Source organism: Syngnathus typhle, linkage group LG14 (genome assembly GCF_033458585.1).
Source record: "Syngnathus typhle isolate RoL2023-S1 ecotype Sweden linkage group LG14, RoL_Styp_1.0, whole genome shotgun sequence".
Taxonomy (NCBI): Eukaryota; Metazoa; Chordata; class Actinopteri; order Syngnathiformes; family Syngnathidae; genus Syngnathus; species Syngnathus typhle.
Window position 1 is genome coordinate 237501 of NC_083751.1, and position 27549 is coordinate 265049.

The 27549-nt window shown below is 47.9% G+C and overlaps 2 protein-coding genes across 3 annotated transcripts in view; both read right to left on the reverse strand.

Moving 5' to 3' along the window:
• The window catches only part of LOC133166461 (disks large homolog 1-like), a 35223-nt gene extending 28512 nt beyond the window's left edge, over positions 1-6711 (reverse strand). The window contains exons 1-4 of one of the 2 annotated variants that reach the window (XM_061296389.1): positions 6169-6711; positions 4931-5095; positions 4008-4713; positions 3784-3835 (exon numbers count right to left, since the gene is read on the reverse strand). In XM_061296389.1, coding sequence (XP_061152373.1) covers positions 3784-3835; positions 4008-4713; positions 4931-5095; positions 6169-6187 — 942 coding nt within the window. In that variant the 5' untranslated portion in view covers positions 6188-6711. The remainder of the gene's footprint in view (positions 1-3783; positions 3836-4007; positions 4714-4930; positions 5096-6168) is intronic. The other variant, XM_061296390.1, reaches the window with a different exon arrangement.
• Positions 6712-9155: 2444 nt separating this feature from the next.
• On the reverse strand, positions 9156-26228 carry lrrc7 (leucine rich repeat containing 7). Its single transcript, XM_061298339.1, has 31 exons — positions 26030-26228; positions 25789-25906; positions 25309-25387; positions 25035-25124; positions 23911-23967; positions 23630-23693; positions 22933-23007; positions 22676-22820; positions 22492-22564; positions 21643-21772; positions 21441-21556; positions 21201-21270; positions 20702-20801; positions 20305-20429; positions 19748-19978; positions 19544-19666; positions 19250-19361; positions 18743-18965; positions 17718-18224; positions 17233-17457; positions 16926-17154; positions 16402-16851; positions 16089-16316; positions 15662-15874; positions 14892-15062; positions 14516-14635; positions 14256-14436; positions 13921-14177; positions 13637-13729; positions 12363-12437; positions 9156-12011 (listed from the first exon to the last, which is right to left on the reverse strand). The coding sequence occupies exons 1-31, from the start codon at positions 26216-26218 to the stop codon at positions 11898-11900; spliced, it is 4983 nt and encodes a 1660-aa protein (XP_061154323.1). The 5' UTR covers positions 26219-26228; the 3' UTR covers positions 9156-11897.
• Positions 26229-27549: the final 1321 nt, after the last annotated feature.

A 27549-nucleotide genomic window follows, 5' to 3' on the forward strand; every position in this document is an offset into this window, starting at 1 on the left:
AGTCACGCTTGCTTGGTAAGATCTGAAAGCCAAAGCAGCCAATCCTCTGCCGTAAGGGACACGGGCGCAAATGCTGCTTCCTTTGCTTTTTCAAAGTCAACCTCTTGCTGCTCCACACTGAATCGCCATCTTCCATAGAGAGATGTCGCCAGATTCATTTAGGATAACGGATTAGGATTCACTTGGAAGAATGTACCAATGCACACAGGGTGCTGCTGGGCTCTTACTATGTCCTTTTGCAAACCATTCTCGTGCATGACTCCAACGTCAACATCAAAACGCTACGGTGAAAACAAACGATTGATCGCTACGTTCCAGATATACAGGGCGTACCACTTTGAACAGCGGCCCAAAATTCCGATCAATGGAATCTCTCGTCATCGCTTTGATTTGACATACCGTATTGATATGACATGACGGTTACAGACACGTAGGAGCAAATAGATGCGCCTGTGAATATTCTTCTTCAATCCCAGCTGCACTCTTCGACTCTCATTTATGCAGAAAGATTTGAAAGGTTCGAACAAAAAAAACAACAACATTGTGATAACCACACGACTCCAGATGCTTTTCAAATGAGTCCAAAACAATCCAGCTCTTGCTTAACTGACTTTTCCAACCAAAGTCAATTGACAATCTCTCATTCCACTAAGTTAAGCTCAAGCACCTTCGTGCACCTTCACATTGTTCCACACAAACTTTCAACCTACCTTGCATCCAAACATCAGAGACATGGTGTTGTTGGTGCAAGCTACTTTGCAGTGGCACAACATGTGGCTAACGTTAGCTAGCTGTTCCTGCGCTGGGGGGGCATCCTCACCTTCACTCATACATTTAACCATGCACACCGTCACACACGCGCGCGCACACAGGCATGACTTATTTAACCATGCTCCATCCTCCAATCACCCCCCCAGCGCCTGCTTGTGGTCCTCAGCTTTGGCAGGCCAGCATCCTCTCCTCCCTCTTGCTGTTCATGGCTTTCATCTTCACCATCCTATTGCTCAGCATAATCCTCAGCTTGTTAGGAAGCAAAGTCAAACATGTCCAAGCCCCTTGCGTGTAGAAAAAGATGTCAGCACGTGTGTGTTTTTGTCAGCATCCGTGTGCATGTGTGAGAGAAAAAGGAAGTGTGTGTGTGTGCAGGTGTCAGTATGGATGTCCCTCTTCTTTGTAGCAGCTGTCCCAGCCATCCATCCATCCATCTATCCATCTCCTCTCCTCTCCACTCCACTCCTCTCCTCTCACGAGCTGAACATTGCCTCTGTTATTCTATCGCTATCCTCCACTCTCTCAGTTTTCCCTTTCCCCCCCCCTCGCTGTTTGCTCCACTGCCTCTCTCGGCCCGCCTTTTAACAGCAAGCTCAACGAGTGACAGAAAGAATCAGACCTGCACAGCGGCGAGTAGCAAGAATAGATAGCGCTCATGTTCCCATAACGTGGTTTCCTTGGTCTCCGCTTGGTCATATAGATACAAAAGCCAAAGAGTCTCTGTGCTGACAAAAGGGGCTTGTTACGGCTTGCTGGCAGAGCTCAAGCTTGATTTTACGCAGGCTTTACGCAGAATTTGGGAATCGCATTTACATTGAGCACTAATGAGTCCAATCATATTCACAGTATATTGCCACAAGAATTATAATATTGGGTGAAGACAAGATTAGTCTTAAATACAGCGACAATATTCAAATTAGGAAAGAGCAAAGAATAAGGTTGAGGAAAACGTCAGATGGACATGTTTGAAGAAGGGACAGAGAAAGTGAGAGAGAATGCAACCTCATATGCCTCCCAGGCATGCACTACATGTTAACATTTGTAGGTCAGCTAGCACGGAAATAACTATGCAGTGTTTGTGTGTGTGTGTGTGTCTATGCGTAGTCGTGTGTGTGTGTGTGTGCATGCGTGCGTGCAGTTGTCGGTCTGAGAGTCCGTTGAAAGGATGGAATATTTGAAAAGCTCCATTGGTGACAATTCCTCATCCAGCACAATCCAGAGTTTCAAACATGATAGCATCATCAGCTCTTGTTTGTTTACGCTGCAAGAGTATTTGATCTTAATGTTTAGCTCAGCCACTTTATCTTAACAGCCGGATTATCATTAAATGATACAATGTGATACATTGCCACTGTGTGGCTAAAGTTGGATACAACAGCCTCTGAAGAACTTTTTATGTTATGTTTGGAAAACGTAGTTTGCCGTTTTTTTTTTTTTTTTTTATCCTTATTTCGTTAAAAAACTGGAATGTTTCTTCAATTTCATCCATACATCCATTTTCCACACGGCTGATAGCGTTCAGCGTCCCGGGGGGTGCCAAAGGCAGACTGCGAGCACCCTGAACAGGGAGGGCGCCAGCCGCATGGACGGAGGGAGAGAGGGAGAGAGGGAGAGAGGGAGAGAGGGAGAGAGGGAGAGACAGAGACAGAGACAGAGAGAGAGAGAGAGAGAGAGAGAGAGAGAGAGAGAGAGAGAGACACGGCCACAGCCACACTAAGCGCCAATGGTTGCCCGCACATGTCACTACACCTTCACCAATTTTTTTTTTTTTTTTTTAAATAACTTACTAATTTATAACTCTTAATTGTACAAGACAAAGCTGTCAGCACCGGCAGAATATTACTGATCGTTCTCGTAACAGGCAAAAAGTCTCCTTGACAGTAGCGGTAATTAATAGTGCTTTCAAAAATATTGCTTCTATCATACTACACGAAGGTACATTACATTGAGTGGAGATGTTGACTTTTGATGATCCATCTTGACATGGAGCACCCGTGGTAGCCCAATAGCTGTCAGCCCTACAACAGGAAAGCTCATCCCGACATCCAGCGACTTCACAAGTGCTCTAGCCACACATTGATTGGAGGACATAGATGGACAGACAGACAGACAGACAGACAGACAGACAGACAGACAGACAGACAGACAGACAGACAGACAGACAGACAGACCGATAATCCTGCTCTGCTGCAAATGTCCTCAAAAATCTTCAAGCTAATTAATAAGCTTTCCCATGACTTCTCCTTTTCCCAGTGACAATACAAGTCTGCTCTAGCAGTTTAGAAGGTGTGTCCAAGGATTGGCCTTAGTGAATCCCACTCTCATTATTTTCTTTCTCTCTCTCTATTTGTGTGTCCTAAAATAGCTCCACCTCACTAAAGTCTATAAGCAGCCTATACTAAGCTTCTTAGGAGAGACTCTTGCTCTCTTGGAGCATCGGAAGCCAGCAGCAGCAGCAGCAGCAGCAGCAGCAGCAGCAGCAGCAGAAGCAGCAGCAGGAGCAGCAGCAACACAGTGATGACAACCAATAGGATCAAAGAGAGGACAATAAGATAGAATAATATCATTATTAAATATGACATCGACGAAAGGAATCAAGCAGATTAAGTATCGTCCAGCTGTCTTTTACCGGGCGGGCCTCTGCTGGACACACCCTGTGTTTTTAATCCATTATCCTAATGTAATTGTACTTTAAGTGTAATTAACTAGAGCAATGCAATACTTAATCCTAGTAGTCTACTAGCGTGTGGGGGGCGGGGCGGGGGGGGGGGTGATTCAGGGCTCATGATCACTCAGAACCTCAAGATAATACTCTATAACAGTGGGCATCATCATTTGGTCGCGGGGCGCACAAGAAAGAATAAATAAAAGCCTCAAGCGTAGTCAGGATGCATCTAGCCACAACAAACTACAATTGACATTGTCCACGGCGGGACCCAAAGCAAAGAGCAAGAGTTTACCAATGACCTAGTGCTTTCCATCAACAGCAAAAGTGCAATAGAAACGTCTTACCTTGACCCCTCTCTGGCCAGGGCTGGTGGGAGAGGCGGTGACTTTCAGCGGGCTGGTCAGGGTGAGTGAGTGAGTGAGTGAGTGAGTGAGTGAGTGAGTGAGTGAGGCAGTGAGTGAGGCAGTGAGTGAGGCAGTGAGTGAGTGAGTGAGTGTAGGGAGGAAAAAAAATGTTTGAAAATGTTGAGCACATGAATCAAAATGTTCTCAAACAATCCATAAATTACCTCTTCAGGGGTCCTTTGCTTGGTGGCACTGAGGGACTGCGGCTACCAAATGGAGCTTTTCCATTGCTAGGAGTCATAGGACTTGATATTGGAGTGTTTTGGCCTGAGCCTTGATCGTCTGCAACGCTGTCGGGAGCTCGGCCGACTTTGTCTGGGTCAGATACTAAGCCTTGGATGGTTCCCAAGACCAGACTTGAGACAGTCACTAGCTCACTTGCACTGCTAGGAGAAGCGGGCGAGCATTCTGAGGGTAAAACGGCATCGAGAGCTGCCTCATTTGGTCTTATTGACGGAGGCTCTGCGCAGGACGGGGACGAGGGCTCGGAAATGTCCGCATCCTGGGTTGGAGGAGGCGGGGCTCGGGACTTGACCTTGGACTGAGCAATAGGAGGCGGCGGCGATGAAGGGGACACCGCTTGTTTTGTGGGTGTCACGGATGGGATTGGAGGAGCAGGAGACTTGATTGACTTGGGTTTGGGGGATATGCATTTTGGCTGGCACGGTTCCGCTGAAGCCGGGCTGGAGGGCTGACTGGAGGTGGGCTCCGGCACCGGCTCCGGCACCGGCTCCGGCACCGGCACCGGCTCCGGCACCGGCACGGCTGCTACTCGCTTGTCAGAGGAGGGAGCTGTCACGGTGTCATCCGTCAGCTCGCTTGAACTTTGGCTGTCAGCGTGGACAGTTAACTCGTAGTACTCGTGAATGTCTGCAGGAAAACAAGAAAAGATTCATCCAAGTTCAACACAAGGAATGTCAAGTATATCTCCATATGATATGGGTTTGTTTGTTGGCACGTCGCCGCCACTTGTTGCCGCCACTTGCTGTCAACTGCCAATGAGTTGCCAGGGCTCAGGTCACAAGCAATCACAGCTCACCACTGCGGTTTCCCGCCCGAGCTGCTAAACCGATGAAGAAAGACTTACCAAGCAGGGCACTAAAGAGCTGGCTTTGGAACACATTGATGACTCTGTCCAGGGACTGTTGCAGTTGGTGATCTTCCTCAACAGGGCCCTGTTTGAGCTGGCTCTGCTGCCTCTGATCTAATTTGGCCTTGTACTGCTGGAGAAGCTCAAGGGCTCGTTGAGCATCTGAATAAAACAGAGACAAAGGAAATAAACAACACGCTACTATTCATTTGAGGAAGACAGAGTCATATTAGGTATGCTTCAGATTAGCCAGGTATGGTTTATTTTTCTTAGAAGTACTGCAGCATCTTTTGATTTGACACAAGTATTCTATTGCCATATACTGCTGCTGTTCTTTTCCATTGTCTTGCACTTACCTCATTTGGTTTTTATCTTACTCCATCTATAATCTTGCACTTTCTATTGCTTGTAGCCTACGTAGGCCCAAATAGTATACTAATCATTCACTCATCCAGCCAGCCATTCATGGTCATTGTCCACTGGTGGCCCTCTAGCGGTTTCAAACGGTAATGCAGGTGGTCCGCAAAATTGGAAATTGGGACCAAACTCAAACGGCTTTATGATTTGCACTTGATTTATTTTCCAGCTTGTTTTGTAAACCATTGCCCCATCCCAATGATGTCAAATGTAGCTGAGATCCCCAAAAGAGATGCAAATAAATAGCCGGTATAGGTCGATGCCAGTCAGCGATACATGCATGCTACGTGGTGATCTTCGACCATGCATTTTTGGAACACGAGCTTGCAATCTTCAATAGAGCAAATTGCACTTGCAGGCAGGTGCAAGAAAAGCCCGGAAAAAGAACCTTTCAGGCACCTCCACCGAGGTGAGCTTATTCATTCATTGATTCATTGAAAGGTAGAAAGCAGAGGGAAGAGTCCCTTGTCAGCTCCTTCACTTCCCGGACGTTGAAGGGATGCTACCAAGCCGCGGTTGAAATGTCGGAAAAAAGTCGGTACCGATACCGCGGTCGGCAGTTTCACCATTCAGTCTGTAAACACTGCGTTCAAGTCCAACAGTAGCCGTCAAATAAAGTTGAAGTGCGCTTGAGCACAAAAGCAGAACAATCCACGCCGTGCTTTGCTCGTTCTAGTAAACAATCAGCGAGCAACACAAGTGAAACTTCACAGCCAGCCAGCCAGCCAGCCAGCACACTTACCGAGTTGACAGGTAAACGAGAGCTCATTAGAACACGCAGTCAGTCGGCTAATGAAGCAATATACATTGGCATTTACCTTTCTGTCGCACGGGCATGCTGCTGGATTGAGTGAGCGAGCAGCGTCTGCGTTATTCCAGATGTCAGCGTCCGTCGCAGCCTGCCTGCCTGCCTGCCTGCTTGTCTGCGTGGCTATCTGCCTGCCTGCGTGGCTGCCTGCGTGGCTGCCCGCCTGCCTGCCTCCAAACGGGGCCAGCAGACTGACAGTGACACGCACGCGACTGACTGACTGTCTTCGTAGCCGAGCTGTTAAGCAATGCGCAAAAACAAAAGTTCGCAGAAGACGAATGTCAAGACAAAACGCACGCAAGCACCAAGAGTTGGCACTTTGGACTTTGAACTCGTGCAGTCAGTCGTTAACCTTTTCACCTAAACGTCCGTCCGTCCGTCCGTCCGTCCGTGCGCACCTGTTGTAAATTTTACAACTGTACTTCTCCTTTTGCCCTCAGGTAACGCGATCAACACTGTCAAACCGGTTTCAAAGTGGTGACAAGGGACACTTTTCTTTCTTTCTTTCTTTCTTTCTTTTTTTTTACTCTCTCTCTCTCTCTGTCTCTCACACACGCACACACGGACACGCACACACGGACACGCCCCTCCCTCGGCACACGCCTTCGTCATGCACTCAGCTTGAAATGCTGCTAAAGCTGGTTTGAGTGGCTGGCTGTCATTCCTTCCCTCTTCCCTCCCTCCTTCTCAATAAGCAGCTTGACAGCATTGTTAGGTTCAAACAACAAATGTTGATGTCTTGGCTTGCTTGCACTCACTCACTGCCTCACTCACTCACTGCCTCACTCACTCACTGCCTCACTCACTCACTGCCTCACTCACTCACTGCCTCACTCACTCACTGCCTCACTCACTCACTCACTCACTCACTCACTCACTCACTCACTCACTCACTCACTCACTCACTCACTCACTCACTCACTCACTCACTCACTCACTGCCTCACTCACTCACTGCCTCACTGCCTCACTGCCTCACTGCCTCACTCACTCACTCACTCACTCACTCACTCACTCACTCACTCACTCACTCACTCACTCACTCACTCACTCACTCACTCACTCACTCACTCACTCACTCACTCACTCACTCACTCACTCACTCACTCACTCACTGACTCACTCACTGCCTCACTCACTCACTCACATTCATTGAATGATTGTTTGTTCCCGACTGGACAGCTGCAATGTCCCGGACTCACCTGCAGTCCCCGCTTGAGGAGAGATTGCTTGTCATGGAACGGAGGGAAGCATTGTTTTGACAGGATTAAAATGGACATCTCTCTCTCTCTCTCCGTGATGTAACTCGGGTTGGGTTTCTGTGCACTTGATCTGCCTGACTCTCTCAACAGGATGACAGCAAAAGTCATGTCTGCCTGCTTTACGTGAAGAAAACTCGGACGGAGGGCTTGCCATTTTGAAATTGCTACCTTGGACATCCTGGCTCAAATATTGCTTGCAAGCGTTTAAGAAATGCTGGGATCTCTGAAGGGCCTTCCCTCCCAAGCTGTGAACTTACGCAGCATCCTTTGCATTTTGTTCTGCCTATTTCTGATACAGTGTCTGCAAGTCATTCTGTATTTCCAGCTTTCAGTTACAAAACAATTTGTCTGCTTTGTTTTTCGGCAGCCCCTCCTTACTTGTTTCTTTTAGGGGGTCTCTACTTTTGCAGGTGACTTTTCAATGCTATCTCTCTTCCATGACAGAGCAGAGGCATTGTTGTTGGCGACCATTGTTTTTGGGACAGACCACAATTATTTACTGAATGTCAACTTGGCAAGAATAAAAGGCAATACTTTTGCAAAGATCCCCCCCCCCCCCCCAAATCTGACTTCCCAATTGTGCTTTTCTAACCTCACTCTCCAGTCATCGTACCAAACGGAGCTGCCATGGCATACGGTGAATGTTTATTTGTCGAGCCATTCGACCCATTGACTGGCCAGTATTACAGCCAGTGAATGCGTTACCGTAGTAGTGCGGCCTCTCGGCAATCTATCGGCTGGCTCTATGTCGGCGGGCTCTCGGCAATCTATCGGCTGGCTCTATTTCGGCGGGCTCTCGGCAATCTATCGGCTGGCTCTATGTCTGTTTGTGTGCTGGAGGAGGGACTGTAGGAAAGGAACACAGACAAACAGCGAAGCACCCGAGCCAGCAGCTGAATGCAGGTCATGGGCATAGGCTTTAATATTGTTATTGATCAGGTCACACTATCGTATTGAGCGACTCTGTAGGATTTGGGGGCGCACATGGACACTCTGTGTGCACACAAATTTATGCAAGATCTGGGTTTCATCAGGGAACAAAAGTAACATTTAGTCAACAATGGCACGTGTAAAAAGGGGAACAAAGGAGGCTACTTTGTGTGTGTGTGTCTATTGTCGATTGTTGGACTCCACAAAGGGACATCTGGAAAATACCAGAGAATAGTACAGCAGATCTAGAGTTTAGGAAATAATACATCCACAGATTTTTTTTTTTCTATTGTTTGTTTGTAACTGGAGATTTGTATTCTAAGTTTGTCCCACGCACGCAGGCAGGCGGGCAGGCGGGCGGGCGGGCGGGCGGGCAGGCAGGCAGGCAGGCAGCCACGCAGGCAGCCACGCAGGCAGCCACGCAGGCAGCCACGCCTGCAGCCACGCAGGCAGCCACACCTGCAGCCACGCAGGCAGCCACGCAGGCAAGGCAGGCCAGCCGGGAGACAGCGTCTCTCCAGCATGTCATCCTCGGCGTTACACTAATGAAAAGCTAGACAAGGAAGCAACTGATCAGCCACTAACTTCAATCGAGCGGGAAAAAGTCAACATAATAATTCTTTTTTTTTTCTCCCAAACTCTTCATTGTCTTGAATTACTGCGCCGTCATTTACTATTTTAGATTTCACCATAGTAAAAATAAACACACAAACAAATGAGCAGAACAGGTAGAAGGAACTGCAGTATAATGCAAAGACCCAGATTAGCAATAGTGACATGTTTTATTTGTACAATAGAGACTTTAGTACATTATTCAAAACAATTCTTATATATTGAAAAAAATGTATGTTCCAAAGCCCAAAATAGCTTCGGAATAGTTGCTGCACAGCAAGTTTTCAATTTTATACATACATTATTTTTTGTAAAAACCGTATCTTAAATAGTATTTACAGATAGCATCTGTAAAATGCATTCTAAACACATGATATTTGATATTATTCGGCAGTTACAGTTCTCTTCATAAATATGTTCAATTAAAAGTGGAAGGATTTCAACTTGCATTTGCAAACAAACAGAAACAATAAATAAATAAATAATGAAATCAATAAATAAAACTGTAAACTGTGAAAAACTCTCCAACTTCTAGAGCATCTTTCTCTCGTGGGAGGTCAAAGTACTTTTTGTCACACTACAGAAGCATCATCATCATCATCATCAGCAGCAGCAGCAGCAGCAGCAGCAGCAGCAGCATTCAAGTGGAGTAGCTTAAGTGTATACTGCAGAAAGCATGATTACATTCACAATTAATAGGAGTCTTTAAAAATGGGATACCTTTCACAGCTATTGTATATACAGTGAAACCGTCTCAGCTCTTATGTATGCATATCACATAAAAAAGACTTTTTATAACCATATACATATATATATAATCTATATTTGTATAACACAAATTACAATTATAGTAGAAATACATTTTGTACACTTTTGGATAGTTTATGTTTGTTTCCAAGTCACACTGTGCGTACCTTCATCTCTAACATTGTCTTTAGAAAATATCACAACTTTTGAGCAATGCAATATATTTAGAAATGATTACCTGAAACATGTAGTAAAAATAATTTCATTATCAAACATTTTCTCTCTTTGCATCATACCGTTTGTATTTTTCCACATTTTAGAATTAGGTGATGTTGGCAGCTCAAGCCAAAAAAACTCAACTGGGCCTGTGTTTGGTGCCACAAACTAGATTGGATTATTTTGAAACAGAATGGTGACAAACTCAAAGAAATGTGATGAGGAACATGGATGATGAAAGGTGAAACCCAGCAAACGTGAAAGATCAGCGTTGTTGTTGCAGCATTTCTCCCTCTTTGTCCTCCCTCCCTCCCTTCCTTCCTTCCTTCCCCCGTCCGTCCGTCCGTCCGTCCGTACGGGTGTGTCTTGAATCAAGAATTTGGGGAAAGAGCGGTGTGGAGCATGCCTTTCAAGCTGGCCTTTCACTACACCACTTCACTGGCCCTCAGCGATGATCACAGTGTCATGGGAGTCTTTGCCTGGGCAACGGGGCCATCCAGCCAAGTTGCAGCCACAGATGCTTTGTTTGGAGTCGCAAACGCCTTTGCTTACGTACATCTGCTTGGAGGAATTTGTGGCGGACAAGCAATATCATAAGAGTGATTTGAATAGATGACAGTGAAAGGCCTACCGCACCCAGGCACCCTGCTCTCGTCATATGAGAAGAGGCAGAATACTGTTGCTGTTGTTGTTTGCATGCATGCATGCAGACAGTTGCCCCAGCCACCCACGGAAGCCACGCTGCTGCCTCTGGCGCTGCGGCTAGACCAGATGTGGGCCGCAAAAATGTCAATTCTGGTATTTTGGGCCTGTGTAAATAGGAGATGGGAGGAGGAAAGGAGTCCGAGTGAAGCAAATGTCCAACATGAGTCTCTGCACTGCACTACACTACAGAGCTGAGATGCCACAACGCAAACGAATCCAGTGGACTCCAGCCATTCGAGCGCATGCTGTACGGCTCGATCGTCTCTATCGATCCGTAACTTGGAAAAACGGATGGGATGGTGCAAAAACAGTAGCAAGGTTCCAAATGTGACACAAACATGACATATCATTTGCAGCTCTTTAAGATTCGAGCTTCTTTTTTTTGTTGAAGTGCATTTGAACTCCGAAATGAAGACATCGTACGGATGCCAAATTGCATATACTTTGTTATGCATTCTTTTCTGAGTCAACATTAGCTTGAGTTGCTCATTAGATGGCACTGCGGGACCGGTCCGATTCAAAAATAGTCGTATTGCTTTAGCACAGCAGGCAATTGTTTGTTTGTTTGTTTAAAAGAGAGAAAAGAAGTTGCAAAGGTGCATGAGCTGGAATGGGAAAACACCAAGTCCATCAAGAAAATGATCACTGTATACTCCAAGACATCAAGTGAAATTGGTGGTTTCAAAAAGCGTCTGAAGAAAATGATTTCAGGCTCAGAGGAAATGCTCCAGAAAGCTGGAGCACATTGTATGTACACAAGGCAGACCTTTGTTCGTTTGAAACATGAATATTTCTGTACACTAGAGGCAGAACTCTGGAAAGAACAACAGCAGGAAAAAAAAGAAATGAGTTTAGCAGGACGTAAAAGGGCGCAAATGTTCGACATGGTTAAAACCTCAAAGTCAACAACAAAAAAGGCTCAAATAATAGCTCATCGATCTCGAGATAGCAACAAAACAAAGGAGAGTGACCAATTGGCTGCCAAATGAATCAACCAAAATGACTGTCTTCTGGGGGGAGGGGGGGGTCCAAGACCAGCACGCGCACCTGCATGGTCTCTGGACGTATAGCCGATATGCCATTTGGCACATGGATTTCTTTGCCTATAGTCCAGCAATAGGCATCAACGCACGCACGCACACACGCACACACACACACAGACACACACACACACAAAGAGAAACCAGGCTCCAATTCAGTTCCAGCAGCCTCCAGAAGAGGGCAGCTGGGGTGGTGAGCGGTGCGTTTGCTCATTTGTTTTCATATTTCTAGGGGAGGGGGTGCTGCTGTCTCTGAACCACCAAGTCCACCGTCCTTTGGAAACTCTTCAGCAGAGAGACGGCTGTCTCATGTTCCATGTGTAAAAAATTATGTCCATTAGCCTGCAAGGCAAACACGCAGCACGGTAAGCAGCATGTGTGCGTGCGTGGGTGCGTGCGTGCGTGCGCACGCATGCATGGCTAGATTGGTGCATTGCACTTTTCCTTATGACTATTTATTTGTGTGTTGGTGGAAGGATGGAGGGAGGGTCACTGCCATGAGCTCAGTGAACATCACTGTTGGGGAAAAGAGAGAAAAGTGATGGATCTACACACATGCTGTTGAAAGAGAAGGAAGGGCCCCAAGACAAAATAGGACATTCAAGATGAATTGAGCAATTGAGAGGGGCAGAATGAAAGGGAAGGTGGAGATGCTTGTTACTGCTCCATCTGTTGCTGAGCGAGAGGCCTTACCTGTAAGATCTTGTCTCCAGGCTGCAAGGAAGTTGCAGCAGGCCCATCATGCTGTACCCTAGTAACAAAGATACCCTATAAGTCAAAATGATACAACGTTAGGACAACACAGGGACACGATGGTTTAGAATCTTTGCCTTTCTTCAAGCCTTAAGTCTTATTATCCAGGAAAGAACCTGTGTGCAGCTAAAATGCATTGTTTTCGTTCTGATTGGAGGGATGCATGAAAGTACATCCATTAGAAAGGAATGAATCCCACTTATTTGAGTGCTTACATTTCTTACACTTAAGTGCAAAAGGACCAACGTGTTCGTCCCATTAAAGCCTTGAGGAGAAGTCAATCAATAGATGGACTACTATCAAGTCGACAGTAGAATGAGGGGAGAACAATAGGTGTGAGATGATGGCTACTCAATTGGGCAAAGAGTAAGGTGGTGGGAGGGCAGAGGATCAACACAGCTCCCATATTTTCTTGAAACAACCCAAGGCAGAGATTATAAAAACACCAACATCTTTTCACAACTTGGTGAAAGATGGTTTTCAACACAAGTGGCGGCGGGCGGGCGGGCGGGCGGGCGGGCGGCTGGCTGAGCGGCTGGCTGGCTGGCTGGCCGGGCGCTATCAGCTCAATGTCTTGCAACCGGTTGTGCACCTGTTGAGCATGCCACTGAGAGATGGGCCACGCCACGCCACGCCACGCCACGCCACGTAGAAGGGGAGGGAGCAGAGGGGAGGGGAGATGCCAGATGATAAACAACTATACTCCCTACTAAGCACCAACAATCACAGTCAACACGCACAGGTACAATGCACAAAGGTGCACCTTCCGGAAGTATTAGTTGACTTGTATCACTGGCATTTCAACAGTGAGCCTCATAACATTTGTTTTCATACATTTCCCCAATTGGATGCCATCAATTTGTACTTTGAGTTCAAAGAGAGGACTTTTCAAATGGAGCTCACTGTACACTCATCATTTACAAATGCGCTGGTCAAGCTGGACAGGTCAAGCTGGACAGGTCAAGCTGGACAGGTCGAGCTGGACAGGTCAAGCTGTCAAGCGTGAGTCACACAAAGCGTCAAAGCGTATTGACAGGGCGGAAGATTGACAACGCTTTGAAAACACACAACGAGATCGAGGTTCATCTGGAAAAGGAGGGATATACAAGTAGTAGACATCTTGAATTGGAGTCGATCGACAGTGTCTCAATCTGAAAGCGCTCAGGAAACAGAAATATGGCTGTAAAAATGGCTCGGCTCGGCTCGGCTCATACCATGTCGGAGGGTTTGAAGGGATTCCCCTGACCGCTGATGCCGCCAGAGATACTAAAACCAAGACCGGGGTTCTTCTCTATTCGCACGCACAACTAGACACAGAGGAGAAACATTGCCTTAGTGAAGCCATTTGGGAGTCCAACCAAGCTTTTGGACTCTTTCAAGTTACCGTCTACAAAGACTAAACCTTCTTTGTTACCTAATTGCAAGGATTCTCGCCCACTGACCTTCAAAACTGAACTGAGAGAGAGCGAGAGAGAGAGAGAGGAAAAGGCAAGCGTACCTGTTCTTGGAAGCCATCGGTGCTCTTCTGGCCTTTGGTTTGGAGAAGACAGCGAGCGCTCTGAGGCCGCATGTTGCTGTGAGTGGTCACCGCAACCTGGTTGCTATGGACCATTCCCTGGTTGCTATGGTACTGTGGGTTGTTGGGAGGATGCGGAGTTTGATGTGACGCGTGGGACGTATGCAGTTTGTACTGGACTTGGTTTGCGGCCATGGGAAGCCCCGCGCTTGAGTACGCCTGGCCAGGAGTGTTAAGCGCTAGACGGGCAAAAACACACACACACACACACATGTATTGCAATCGGACTTTTCACCTTAAAGCGTCTTGTCGTTTACCCTGAGGCACATTTCCTTGATACTGCCCCCCAGAGGGAACGAGCGACAAAGGCATCCCTGGCTGATACTGGAGCGCCTTGTTCAGCATCCCGCCATCGTAGCCCTGTTGGCCAACCATCCGATGAGGCGTGGTGGAAGAGGATGAGGAAGTGGCCACCATGGTGTTGTGAGAGTGGGCTCCCTGTGCCAAAAGCAAGAAGCCTTTATTTGGATTTCTTTCCATACATTTTAGCCATACTAGCAGGTCAGCCAGCTCTGACCTTTCTCACCAGGTTGTCGGGCGGAACGTCTCTCCTGCCGAGTGAGTACGGAGCCCATTGATTGCTTCCCGACACGCCCTCTTGGTCATTGTCCAGCATGGCAGCCTGTTGGGAGGGGCTCTACAAGACAGGAAAAGGGACAGAAAAAAAGAAAAAGAAAAATCCAATTTGGATAACAACAATGCGACATTCCCAACATCACAGATTGCAAGAAACACCGATCCACAACTCACAAACATAGCTGACACATGCGGCTCTTGTTTGCAGGAGTACAAGTGCATTCAAATGTCATTGCGGCAATTCTTTCCAATTTCATATACAGCAAGCAGTACGGCGTATGGTGCCACTGGCTCACTCTTTTCATTGGGATACTCACAACAGCAGCAGCAGAAGGAGGAGGAGGTAGTGGCAGCCAGCGGCCAGCAGGGGGCTCATGCTTAGTGTTATTGTAAAGGTTAAAGTTCAAAGTGCTGCTGCGCCCCTGGCCGTGACCCCCGCCCTGACAGAGCATGCCCAGCGTGAGCGTATTGTGCTTTAGGACACCACTCTGATTGGAAAAGACAACAGCACATGACATGACATGAGATGGAGGCAACACACACACACACACACACACACACACTGCTGCAACATTGGCAACACACACGCACGCACGCACGCACGCACGCACGCCCACGTACACAAACATAGTGCGGAATTGCTGAAAGCACAGAACAATGTTAGCTAGTGTTGAAATATACAAGCAACAATTGGTGGACAATGTCATTCCGACACATTTGTGCGTGGGCCCGAAACGCCGGACAATCAAAGTAAATGGTGGAGATGGACCCTCGGCGCATTTTCTATCTACGCTCACCGCCGACTTGGGACCATTCCCACGCTCTGTGACGCTTAGGTGGTGAAATTAGGAGGGAAGCTGATGATTGTCAGACACAAACGGACGACGGACGAGCAAGCGGTCATGTCGAGTCTTTGTCCGCCCGTCTTGTTTCTCTTTCTGCGATCGTGGGCTGGCTGACGACAAATGACAGTGTGGAGCGGACGGACACCCGCGACACGTGCGTACGTAGTATCTGGTCAAGGCCTTAAGCCAAACTTGCAGACAGGGAGGGCTAGTATGTGCGAGTGTGAATCCTTCCACCGTACCCTGTCCAGGCGTTTGGCCTCGATGTGTCTCAGCAGCTGTTGCCTCCAGTCGGCGGGCATCTTGGAGGTGATGTCTTCGGGCTTCTGCGGCACCACGGGTCGTACCTTGACCGTCTCATCGGATGGCTTCTCCGGGCAGGTTGCCAGAGTATAGTCGGGAGGCATCTTCTCCAGGAGAGCCGCCATGGTGGGACGAGCCGAGACCGGACGTGCCTGATGGATGGCCGAGCCACAGTCAATTGCAACATTTGAAAGAACGAATGGAACTCTTTTCATTTGACCTCAGTGCGGCACGCAAAATGGTTAGAGCCTTACATTTCCTCACCACGTACAGCGTGCTGTGGAACGTATCCCGCAACGTATCAACGACATACGGATTTGGGTGTACACTGTGTGAGGTGAGGCGAGGCGAGGCGAGGCACAGCACCTGAGATGCTCCATAGGTCTCAGTGCTGTAGCTTCTAGCGGACAGGGGGCGGCGTTGAGTCAAGCTCTTGGTCGGGTAACCAATCATGGGTTTCTTCTGTTCCTGGTAGTTGGGATAATCGTCATCGTAGCGTCCATTTCTCTTGTTGTGCATCATTTGGTTGTCGGAATGCTCCATGGGGCTGGAATAAGCCAGGGCCCGACTATAGAGGGGAGGCTCCCCCTGATGCTGCGTGGTTACATTCATGGGTTACTTTCCTTTCATAACATTGCTTTTGTATAATCATAGGAAAGGATCGATTGTCATCGCATACTTGCTGTCTGTACTGAGCTTCCTGCAGGGCCTCCTGCTGGGCTTCGTGGACTCTACGGAACAGAGCCAGTTCGGTAGAGCTCACCAGTGAGTCTGCTCTCCTCAAAAACCCTGGCCTAGAACGCTGCGATGGGATTGGCTGCTGCTGCTGCTGTTGCTGATGATGATGCTGATGCTGCTGTTGCTGATGATGATGCTGCTGCTGCTGCTGCTGCTGATGCTGCTGCTGCTGCTGCTGCTGCTGATGCTGATTGGTAGAACCATCCTGACTGATCGGCGCTTGGGGGAAGGAGAACATCTCCAGCGGTGGGTAAGCACGATACCGGGGGCTCACCAACTCCTTGGGTAATGTCTTTCCAGGCTGATTGCCGTACTCCGATGCTTTTGATGAGTGGTTGACATAATCGGGTGTATTGGGGAAAGGGGGAGGAGCCCGTCTGTCCACGGTCACCTGATTGATGCACAGGAAAATGCAATGAAGCTCAAAAAAGCCCGATCCGTGGTGGTAATATCCCTTCCGCATACCTGGGGATTGTAGTTTTGGTCAAAGTGGTAGGCTTTATGTGGGACTGCAGGGGTTTGGTTGTGTCCCTGCTGGTTCTGGTTGCCATGCGCCGGGAATCCAAGTTCCTCGTCTAACATCGGTGCGGACTGGGAGCGAGCCATGTTGGTCTGCTCCATGGAAGCAGGCAGCTCTTGTCGGTCCAAACTGCTCTGCTGCTCAATGGAGGCGCTGTAGCTGTCCACGGGAATACTGCGGGCGGGACGGGACGAAAAGGAGCATTGCAAAAAGTGCGAGTGATGGCAAGGCGAGTGAGGCACACAAACCTACCTGTATACTTTATAGGCGCCAATGTCAATCTCGTCGATGCTCTGGGATTTCTTAAACCTGGACCTTGTTTCTTTCATCATGGGAGACAGCCGCTCAGAGCTTTTACTCATGACCACGGTTACCTTGTTGCCGCCGGTGACAGTGAGCTGGTCCTTTCTGTTTTGCTCCGCCTGATTGTTATGGTACGACCAACTACCGGGAAGAGGCCCGGATGATTGCTCCCGCCTTGGTGCCAAAAGGAGCGAGAGCTCAGGTCAACACATTGGATCTGTCTGTCGGTGCTTGCAGACAAATATTCAATCGCCGCTTTGTATTAAAGCAGGAAGAAGGTCAAGAAAAACACATTGCTTCTTTGAGCAAACAACGGCGCTCGTCCCGAAACATTTTCGGCGCACCGACGTGAGGTGGATTTCAACAATCGCCCGGGTACAAAACACGAGGAACGCTAAGCGTGGAGTCAAAACGATCATCCATCTCCGAGTTACCTTTGGTCTGCCGCCTTGCGGTCCGGGTTGGGGCTGGAGGTCGGCGTAAGGTCCAATTTGGAGGGAAAGGCCGTCCTGTCTTCCAAAGGGCTTGGGGTTCGGGTCCAATTCTGCCAAGGATTCTGGGAAGCTTGTGCAGAAGCCTGGGCTTCGTTGTCATGCGTGGAGCGTTGGTTGCTGTGAAAGGGGAGCGTCTGCGCGTCCAACTCTAAGGGGACGCCTACGATTCGTTCTTGCCTCATGAGAGGACGGCGGCCGTGGGTGGACTGGCTTCGAGGTTTGGAACCCAGCGGTGGGTTCCCCTGGCTGCCTTTGGACGAGGACGGGTCGAGGGGAGACTCCTCGGCATCGAATCCGGTGTTGTCGTAGTGCGGGGCTTCGGCCCAGTCGAAAGGTTCGCTTAAGGGCCGCCTGTCTCCACGTTGCTGCATGGTCCCTGACGGCGGAGTTTCTCTTTGCGACAGCAGGGGCTTGGTCTCAATGGGTTTAGGGAAGGATTGGGACAACCTGAATTAGGAGAGAGGAGCGGCAGTGTCAAAATGAGACCCATTTCAAGCCAACGGAAACATGTTTACTGGCTTCTTTGTTGATAGGAAAGAATCGTTTGTAGTGGCTTTGTATCAAGGTTACGCCAACAATTTACCTTTCAAACATATTACTGTGTTGAGTCGCTCGGTTCCTCACTTAATTGTGCAACCAGTCGAAGCTTTTGGTTTGTACTAATCACACTTGTGTTATGCATACTGCTGTTTGTACTGCTGGAGGAGGATGAGATGAGATGAGATGAGATGAGATGAGATGAGATGAGATGAGATGAGATGCAGAGTGAATCATAATGGCTCTGCAGCATCCTAATGAGCTTCGCTGACCTTGACAGAGCAAGCAGAGGAATGGGAACGAGAAGATGGATAAAGCAAAGGGACGAGATGGAAGACAGAAGATGGTGGAGTTGAATGAAAAGAGAATAGGGCGGATAGACATGGTAGGGTTGGCACCGAACATGAGCCATTGTTGCGGCTACCTACCTGTTGGTCCAGTGTGTTTGATGATTCGGGTCTTTGTTGGGCGCCGGCGGCATGACAGGGTTGTGTTGGTGCGCGTGAGAGTGAGGGTGGGAGTGGGAGTGAGTGTTAGCGGGTGGGTTGGACGAGCCAGAGGAGCCAACCGAGGGAGAGTAATCGGAGTAGGTGGCCGAGGAGCCGCTGTGGTTCAGACAGTGGAGCTTATCCACCTCTTCGTCTGTAGACTCTACACACAAAGACATTACATTTGCTTGCAATTGAGTACGGTGAATTTTGTCGATGTGATGTCGCAAAACATACCTTGATTGCGTACGCATTTGAAAATGAAAGTGGCACATGTGTGGCAAGAGCTCGCTCATGTCTAGCTGCCTTCCCTCACTCTCGGAATCAATCTGTGTGCTACTCTTACTAATGAACGGGCGAGCCCCAAGCGCTTCACGTGAGGCGTCTTTAACGTATGGATGTACGGATGGACGGATGGACGGATGTTTTTGTGCTGCAATAGGGCACCTTTCTTATCCTTGCCGAGCAGCACCACCTTGGGTTTGTACATGGGCGGCTCCACGAGGGTGGGCCTCATGTCGGAGATGCGGATGTCGTTGGGCGAGCCGCCCATGGAGTCCTGTTGGAAGTCACTGGTTAGTCAGAAGGGTTGAGATGGACGGAGCTGCATCTTAAAATTGGACCGCTACCAGTCTATGACAGCAACAATGTGGAGCTCTTGACTTGAATGCGTTTGTGGTCTAACGTTCAATTTGCTTCAATTGTGCTATACGTATCTGAGCAAAGGTTTGAGCTCCAAACCTCTGAGCTCTCCGTCAGCTCCTCTTTGTCCTTCCTCTTTGGGATGTCAATGCCAGAGTTATGCATCGCTCCCTGATCCATGAGCTGAGTCTGAGAGAAGTCCTGCATCTCTCGGTCTGTTACCTAGGACGCGCAGAAGAAAGCAAACGATGCTTCAATCGACGCTTTCGTGATGTGCTGTGCTGTGCTGTGAGTGTGTTTGACCTCTTTGGGAGGCAGGGGCCACGGTGCTTCATACGCTTCTTTACTATGGTGTGTAAGTTCCATGTTGGTTCCTGCTGAGGTGGCAGTGCCTGTGCTAAGATGGTGCTGGTGCTGGTGCTGGTGCCCATGGCCCGTGTGAACATTTTTGCCCACGAGGCTTTGCACTGACTTGACCATGTTCTTCAAGTCCTCGGGATAGGGTGTCGGATAACGTTTTAGGTTGATCTCCACCTGTTGGGAAAGATCAGAACAATGTCAACTCCAACTTTGGCTTCTTTCCTTTTTATACTTGAACGTCATTCATCTCTACGTATATGTATGTCTGCCGATGAAAAACAAAAGAATTGGTCTTGAAAACCCCAAACACCATCATTTGTAGTATGGAAGCATGAACACCACTGCCTGTCAGTGTCAGAAATGAGGAAAAATCCATTGCGGCGGTGAATCACATCAAAACAAAACCAACCCGAGAAAGTCGCCATCAAATGATTCCTGAACATAATTGTACCCACATGGACATATACAAGTACATCGAGTCAGACGGAATAAGGGCAGACCTTGACCTTCCCGGAGTTGTCTTCCTCTTCTTTCTTGTCCTCAAAGTCAAAGGCCACAGTCATCCTCTGTTGTCTCTGCTCCTCCCACAGAGTCGGATTAAAGCTGTCGCTGTCCGACTGATAATCTGGAAAGTAAAACGTCCCATTGTGAATGATGGTGAGAGGGATCTCCCCCCCCCCCCCCCAAGAAAAAGGACAAAAACCTTCTCAACATGCCACGATTGTTCTTTTGAAAGCAATCCCAGAGCTATTTGTATACATTTCATTCTTGCATGAAAGGACCAAGTGACCAGGCTCGGACTCCACATTTCTATTTTCAGTCATACGCACACGTGTACGCACGGACGGACGGACGCACGCACGCACGCACGCACACACACACACACACAGTTTGTACCCTCATCGTGACGAGGTTGTTGAGGAAACATGTAGTTGGTCAAAACCTTCTGTTTGGTGTCGGGGTGGGCTTCGGTCTGTAGGGGGATCAGAGCCTTGGACTGCAATGACAGCAGACACATTCAGATCAGCCTTCAAACCACCTCATTTGCGTGTGCATAATACTCCTTCCTATCTATTAATGGGCTGAAAAGCACAGCTGACAAAGGCTGAATAGGTAAATGAACCTCATTTCCTAAGCAACCTCTTGTTTGCATGCAAGTATGACAGTATTCGATTCAAATACACCGAGGCAACTATTTCAAACTTGACCGTACGGACGTATGTCTTATTGCCGCCTATGCTGTGCTGAAATCAAAGTTGCAAACTGTAGGCCAGACATGATACTGGATGTGTAGTTTTGCAAAGCATGCCGAAGAGGTGGGTGTATGCAAAAAATGAGGAGCGGGTCCCAAATATTGCCACCTGACTAACCCCCATCATAACCCCGGCATTGCTACCTGATTGTCAGAAAGCCAGAGAGCTGCCAGGTCCTTCAGCTTGGTAAAGGTGAACGGTAGATTCTTTAACCTGAAAACGACAGACGGAAGCCAGAATGAGAAAAGGATCTTTTCTCTTCCTACGTACTCAACAGCCCGCAGAGCAAGTAGCCATGGCAACGCACTCTTCAGTTGCCGTGGCAACTGTAGGCAGAAGGAGCAAATAGAAAATCATTGACAAAGAGCTGCCTTTGCGCGTACCTATTATCACTAAGGTTTAGGACTCGTAGTTTGGTCATCTGTCCGATCTCATCGGGGAGGAACTCCAGCTTGTTGGATCGGAGTGACATCACCGTCACGTTCTTACAGTTACCGATCTGAGAACATACACACCACCGCGAGTGGGCGACAAATTGCACGGACGATGCATTGGACCGATAGGGGAGATTGGCTCCTTCGTCACCTCTCGAGGAAGTTCGATGAGGAAGTTCTCATCGGCAGCAAAGGTCCTAAGATTGTGCAAGTAGCCAATGGTTGGAGGCAGTGACTCCAACTCGTTACAGCTGGTGTCCAGTTCCTCCAACAGACAAAGACTGTGAGGGGCAGACACATTGAGAGAAAAATGGCAATGAAAAACAAACAGACCATTTTGGATGCATGTACAGTGCAACCAAAGGGGACCTGGTCATTTGCCATCATGAAATGCAGAATCAGAAAAAGTCAAAGGACAGCACATTTAAAAATCAATCCATTGGCTTATTAACGATCACTAGATGTGGATTTCCGTTCTCCATTTGAAATGCGTGCGTGCGGATGAGAAGCAGAGCCTGTTCACAGTGATACGGCTCTAAACGTGTCCGGTCTTTGACCAGCACTGGCCCGGCCAACAGCAGACTAATGCTAATGAGCCAACCATTTTACATTGGTGTACTGTTATTGTTAACATTGCAAGAATGACTGCCACCAGCCTGGACCATCTGGGCCACCATACGGTTGGTGGAGAGGAGGGGAGGGGAGGAGCATTTCTTATCCTTTATTTCCATATCTTAGCAGCCCAGAAATCCTTAAAGCGATGCCAGGTGTCAGAGTGAAGCAAAGTTGCGGGATGCTTCTATAGGTGCTACAATATGGAGCTCGCTCATTAAGTACACTTGGCTAATGTGGCGGAGAGAGGATAAACACAATGAGTACGTTCTTTGTGAAAGAACAAACACGACAAGACGAGATTTACATACGAAGAGATAGTATTAACGGATCTACATCATGGCTGTCTTTGTGACTCGCATGCACACGGATGGAGGAGCTTTCTCACCTCCCAATGGTTCCGGGCAGTGAGGTCAGCTGGTTGTCATCCACTTTCAGTGTTGTCAGCTTCTTTAACATTCCTGAAAAGCAAAGCAACCTTGTTTACACCTTTACATCACAACATTGAATCAAAGTGGAATCTGGCTTTATTTGAAGGGGCAAAAAAAACCCCTGCATGAGTGAGGACCTACCTAAAGAGTCAGGGAGGTGCTGAAGCATGTTGGAGGAGAGCAAAAGATCCTCTAAGGCCTCACAACCTGAAACATCCGTGTCCAAATTCTCAATACGATTCTTAGCTAAGTCTAAGTAGCGCAGCTGGCGAAGTTTTCCTAGTGACTGCAGAGTCAGAGAGATAAGGAAGGCAAACGATAGATAGATAAAGCGGATCCACCAAACTGCAAAAGAACATTGTGTATATCCATCCATCCGTACGACTTAGCCACCTTACCCCTGGTATGGACTGTAGAGAGTTGTTGTCCATCCACAGCTCCTTTAGATTGTGAATCTGCTCCAACACCTCGGGCTAATGTGCAAAAGTCGACCAAAACATTTACGATGAGAGAAAGACTTCGATACTGAATACACTCACTCACTGGACACGTCAGAGGGTACGCATCTCAATTTGCAGAGATGAAAACCACTAGTTAGTATCACTTGTCATGGCCGAGCAGAACTGCTTACATCATCAACAGAGCTGTGGCCATCGAGTGTGGTGAACATAAATTAGTAGGCGAGAGTCTTGGGACGCCAAACGTGTGGTCAACTTCCCTCCTGTCTGACCCTCATGTCACATTGTGTCGTCATCTTCCTTCCTTCCTTCCCTACCATTCTTCTCTTCTCTTCTCTTCCTTCCTCAGTGTGCCACATTTCATGGTTCGGCTGAAGCCATGCCTCACTTCTTAATCAGACATAGTAGTCTACGGAAGGAAGGAAGATTCATCACGATGCTGCCATGGCATTTGAAATGGGAACGGAGGCCGCCCGCCCCTGAAATGGGACTTGCCAACTGTGTGCTGGGACTTGCCATCTCTCTCTCTCTCTCGCTCTCGCTCACGCTCACTCAAATGGCCAAATCGAACGCCTCGGGTAACATTCATATTTTAGATGAACACAACCCGCCAAATAGTACAGCAACACCTTCTCACCACTTCAGAGAATTCATTGCTACCCAGATCCAACCTCTCCAACTGTGTCAGTCGATGAATAGACCTGCAAGGAGACCAGAGTAAATGTCGTGCTTCCAATCAAGCACTTCACTCGTGGTTCAAATGTAACTTTTCAAGATGTTACTTTTAACAAATCAAAGCGGTTTCACTGCTATTCAAGAGAACCTGCCAAGCGTGCAAATAGCTTTGTTCCACAGCAAACTCAGTAAATTGGAGGAGACCAAATCATCGCACGGACACAAAGCCCAACTGAACCTTACTTTGGCAGGGTTTTCAGGTGGTTCTCTCTTAGCTCCAGGATCCGAAGTTTGGAGAGTCTATCAGGAACAAACGTGAAAAAGCATTTTTTTTCGTCAGGCTCTTTGGCAGCTCAAAGAAACAGGCCACATTTAATGTAGTGTCCCAAAAATAGAAGCCAATGTTCTTCAATTGAACATGCACCATTAGTTACTACTATTACGTGCCTGGGACCAATAGAGTATACGTAATATTAGAACTTCAAAAGATGACCGCTTTTCAAATCCAAACACCATCCAAAATGATACACGCGCCAAAGATCTCATTGTGCATTTTCATTCAATCAAACTCATTTTGTATAGCGTCCATCCATCTGGCCATGCCTATGTTGCTCCATCCATCCATCCATCCATCCATCCATCCATCCATCCATCCATCCATCCATCCATCCATCCATCCATCCATCCATCCATCCATCCATCCATCCACCCATCCACCCATCCACCCATCCACCCATCCACCCATCCACCCATCCACCCATCCATCCATCCACCCATCCACCCATCCATCCATCCACCCATCCACCAGCACATACAGATAAAACATCCGGATAAGTAGGAATATGAAATTGCCACAAATTGTGTTTTTCTATTGCGCGAGCGAGGCAGAAAGGCAGAAGAGCCAGGGTGAAGCTACCGGCGCAAAAAGCTCCGAGCCCACATTTCAAACATTGACTGGGAGGTCGCACAGGAGGTCGGTCGCACACGCGCCAAGATATAATCCTCCTCCTCGTCATCATCATCATCAAACAGTAGTCTTTATGTGACAGCCATGCTGAAAACCTGGGCAAGAATCATATCCGTTCGAGCAAAGAGGCCCAATCCCACATCAGTGTCACAAATGCGCATGGGCCAAATTCATAAACACGGCAAGCATGTCAACTTCCACAACGTGTCCATTTAAAGCCGATGCGATATTTCCAAGAATACGGCGAGAAAAAAAAAAAGCCTCTGTAACAGTAAATACCTTCCAATAAGGCCGTGACTAATCAAAAAGTCCTTAATCAAAAGTCAAAGTCAAAGTCTGCTTTATTGTCAACACGCCACGCTGATGCTGATGCTGATGCTGATACCATGCATGGGATTACCTGCCAAAGTTAGCTGGCAAGTACTCCAGGAAGGCATCGTTTAAGAAGAGCTGAGTCAGATTCAGGAGCTGCGTAAAACCATCTGGGAGCCTGCAAGACAAGACAAAGAGCACTGGAGAAGCAGGAAGGGGTAAAAAAACGGAGCAATATTTCAATTCATTCTGTCAACTGAAAGACGAGATGCAATGCAAAGATACAAGGCTGTACCTTCTACGTTAGGCTTTTGACTCCAATGTAAACATTGGAATTTGTTCCAAATGTGATGATGTCTTACTTGGTGATGGGGTTGACACTGGCCTCAACCACTGACAGGCCTTTACAACATTTGATATGATCTGGAAACTCCTGGATACCTGGTCGAAAAGGAAAAACAGACAACAAGAGAAAGAAATGTGTGCTTGGGCGGGCATCTTTTGTTGGCTAACACGAAGACTTGGCAAACGGGATTGTTTGAAAGTTGTCAAATGACTGAGGTTATGACGTTCTTTTTCATGACTGTGGATCTAGGAGGAAAATGGAAATGCTGACGTAGCCCTTCCCTTCCAATTCTTCATAATGAGATTGTTCTAGCCGGAGAAAGGATGAAGATCTTCAAAGCTGAAGGAAGGAACCAAATCGTGGGAATGTGACAATAACGTCGGGCGGGATTGATTACATGTGTTTGCTGCGATATTTTATGGACACTAACGAGCGTCGCATGTTTGTCAGTAAGCTGTAGAGGAAGAGTCCAGTGCTTTTGAAGTATTGTCTTTACCATTTTTACTAATGTCAAGCTCTTTCAGGTTAACCAGGCTGGCAATTGTCGTTGGAAGGTTGGAGAGGTCGTTATCAGGCATGCTCAGCTTCTTTAAGGCCTGGCAGCTGAACAGTTGCTAGAGAAACAAAAAGAAGAACAAGGCATATTAGAATGACTTGGAGCCTCACCATACACCAACAGGAAAGAAGATTGATCCGGAGATGCGGATTGGAATATCACAAGTGGGACACATTTCTACCTTGGGGAGTTCCTCAATCTGGTTGGCATCCAGGTAGAGTTCCTCCAGAGTTCTCTCAAAGCTAAAGATTTCCTTGGGGACCTGCTGCAGGCTGCAGTGGGAGTAGTCCAACACCGAGATGACTTCCTCTTCCCCGCGAAAACAACGGCATGGCACCAGCCGGCCAATCAGCTTCCTTTTTGTTGTCATTTCCAGACACTGGACTACACAGGCAAAAAGAAGAAGAGGTCATCCCCCAAAATAGCGGGTGTGTTCAACACTCAACTATAGACAAATGGTGACAACAAGTTAGCACCCATCATTCGCAATCATGTGCTGAGACGCTTCGTGGAGAATGGACGCGCGGCCGGCCGGGGCGGGCAGTCACGCATGCTAGCCTGCCTGCGTACGCTCGCTCGCAAGCTAACATGGCTCCTCAGAATGTGCATGTCTGTAGCAGCAAGAGAGAGTGAAAGCCTCAATGTCCCACGACAGCCATCCCTTCACGTGCAGCAGCAGCAGCAGCGGCAGCAGCGGCAGCAGCAGCAGCAGCAGCAACAGCATCATCATCAGCAACAGCATCATCAGCAGCATCAGCAGCAGCAGCAGCAGCAGCAGCAGCAACAGCAGCAGCAGCAGCAGCCTTGCTAGCTATCTCCATGGTAACGGCTGTCATAGTGACGGTCTCCCAGGAGCCGGGTGTATTTTTACTCATCCTCTGTGTCAGAACATGCTGCTCTCAGTGGGTGATTGCTCCACATTTGCCCATGCTGCACTTATACAAACAAATCAGACACCTTTCAAATGCGTCTTTTCTTGTCTTGCACATACTATATCTATTCCCTCCAATCAAAAAATAACTCTTTTCAAACTTGTACTCCAGCCTTGTCTTACAGGGCACATCATGTGATGCAAAACATGATTTAACATGACAATCAAGGCAACAGGTAGCTCCAGCTAGCACAATGTCTCGCAACTTATCATTTGATGATGTCATGTGTCCAGAAAGAAACGCCAGAGGGTCACTGACTCATATGACTGATCTGTTCAAAGCAAATCAAACGATTTGGCAAACATTCCAGATTGAAATATTTGTTGTTTGCTTAAAGGCTTGAGTCAGCCAACTGCTCACAGTAAAATTCCTTTATCTGAGCCTCTCCTGCTGCCGCTGTGTCTGACTTTCATGCTCACTCTGGTTTCCAAGCCAGTCATGTATTTTGTTCCCCCCGTTTGTTTGTTTGCTAGGGTTGAGCTCAGTGGCCCAGTTCTGCCTGAGACGCCCCAGCACATGACTATTTCCTCTCTTCTATCCCTCTAGCTCGTCTTTTTTCTTTTTTCTCTTCTCTCCTGAGTTTGACCCCTCCTCTGTCCGTCCGTCCGTCCATAAAGCCTCTAAAAGGAGCCATTTGAAATCAAGCCCAAAATGTTCCTCAGCAAACCACAAACACTTTCATATCATGACTACATTTGCATCGGAACATTTCTAGACATCATCTCATTGACCATAATCTACGTATGTGTGCTAAGAAAACATAGATGGG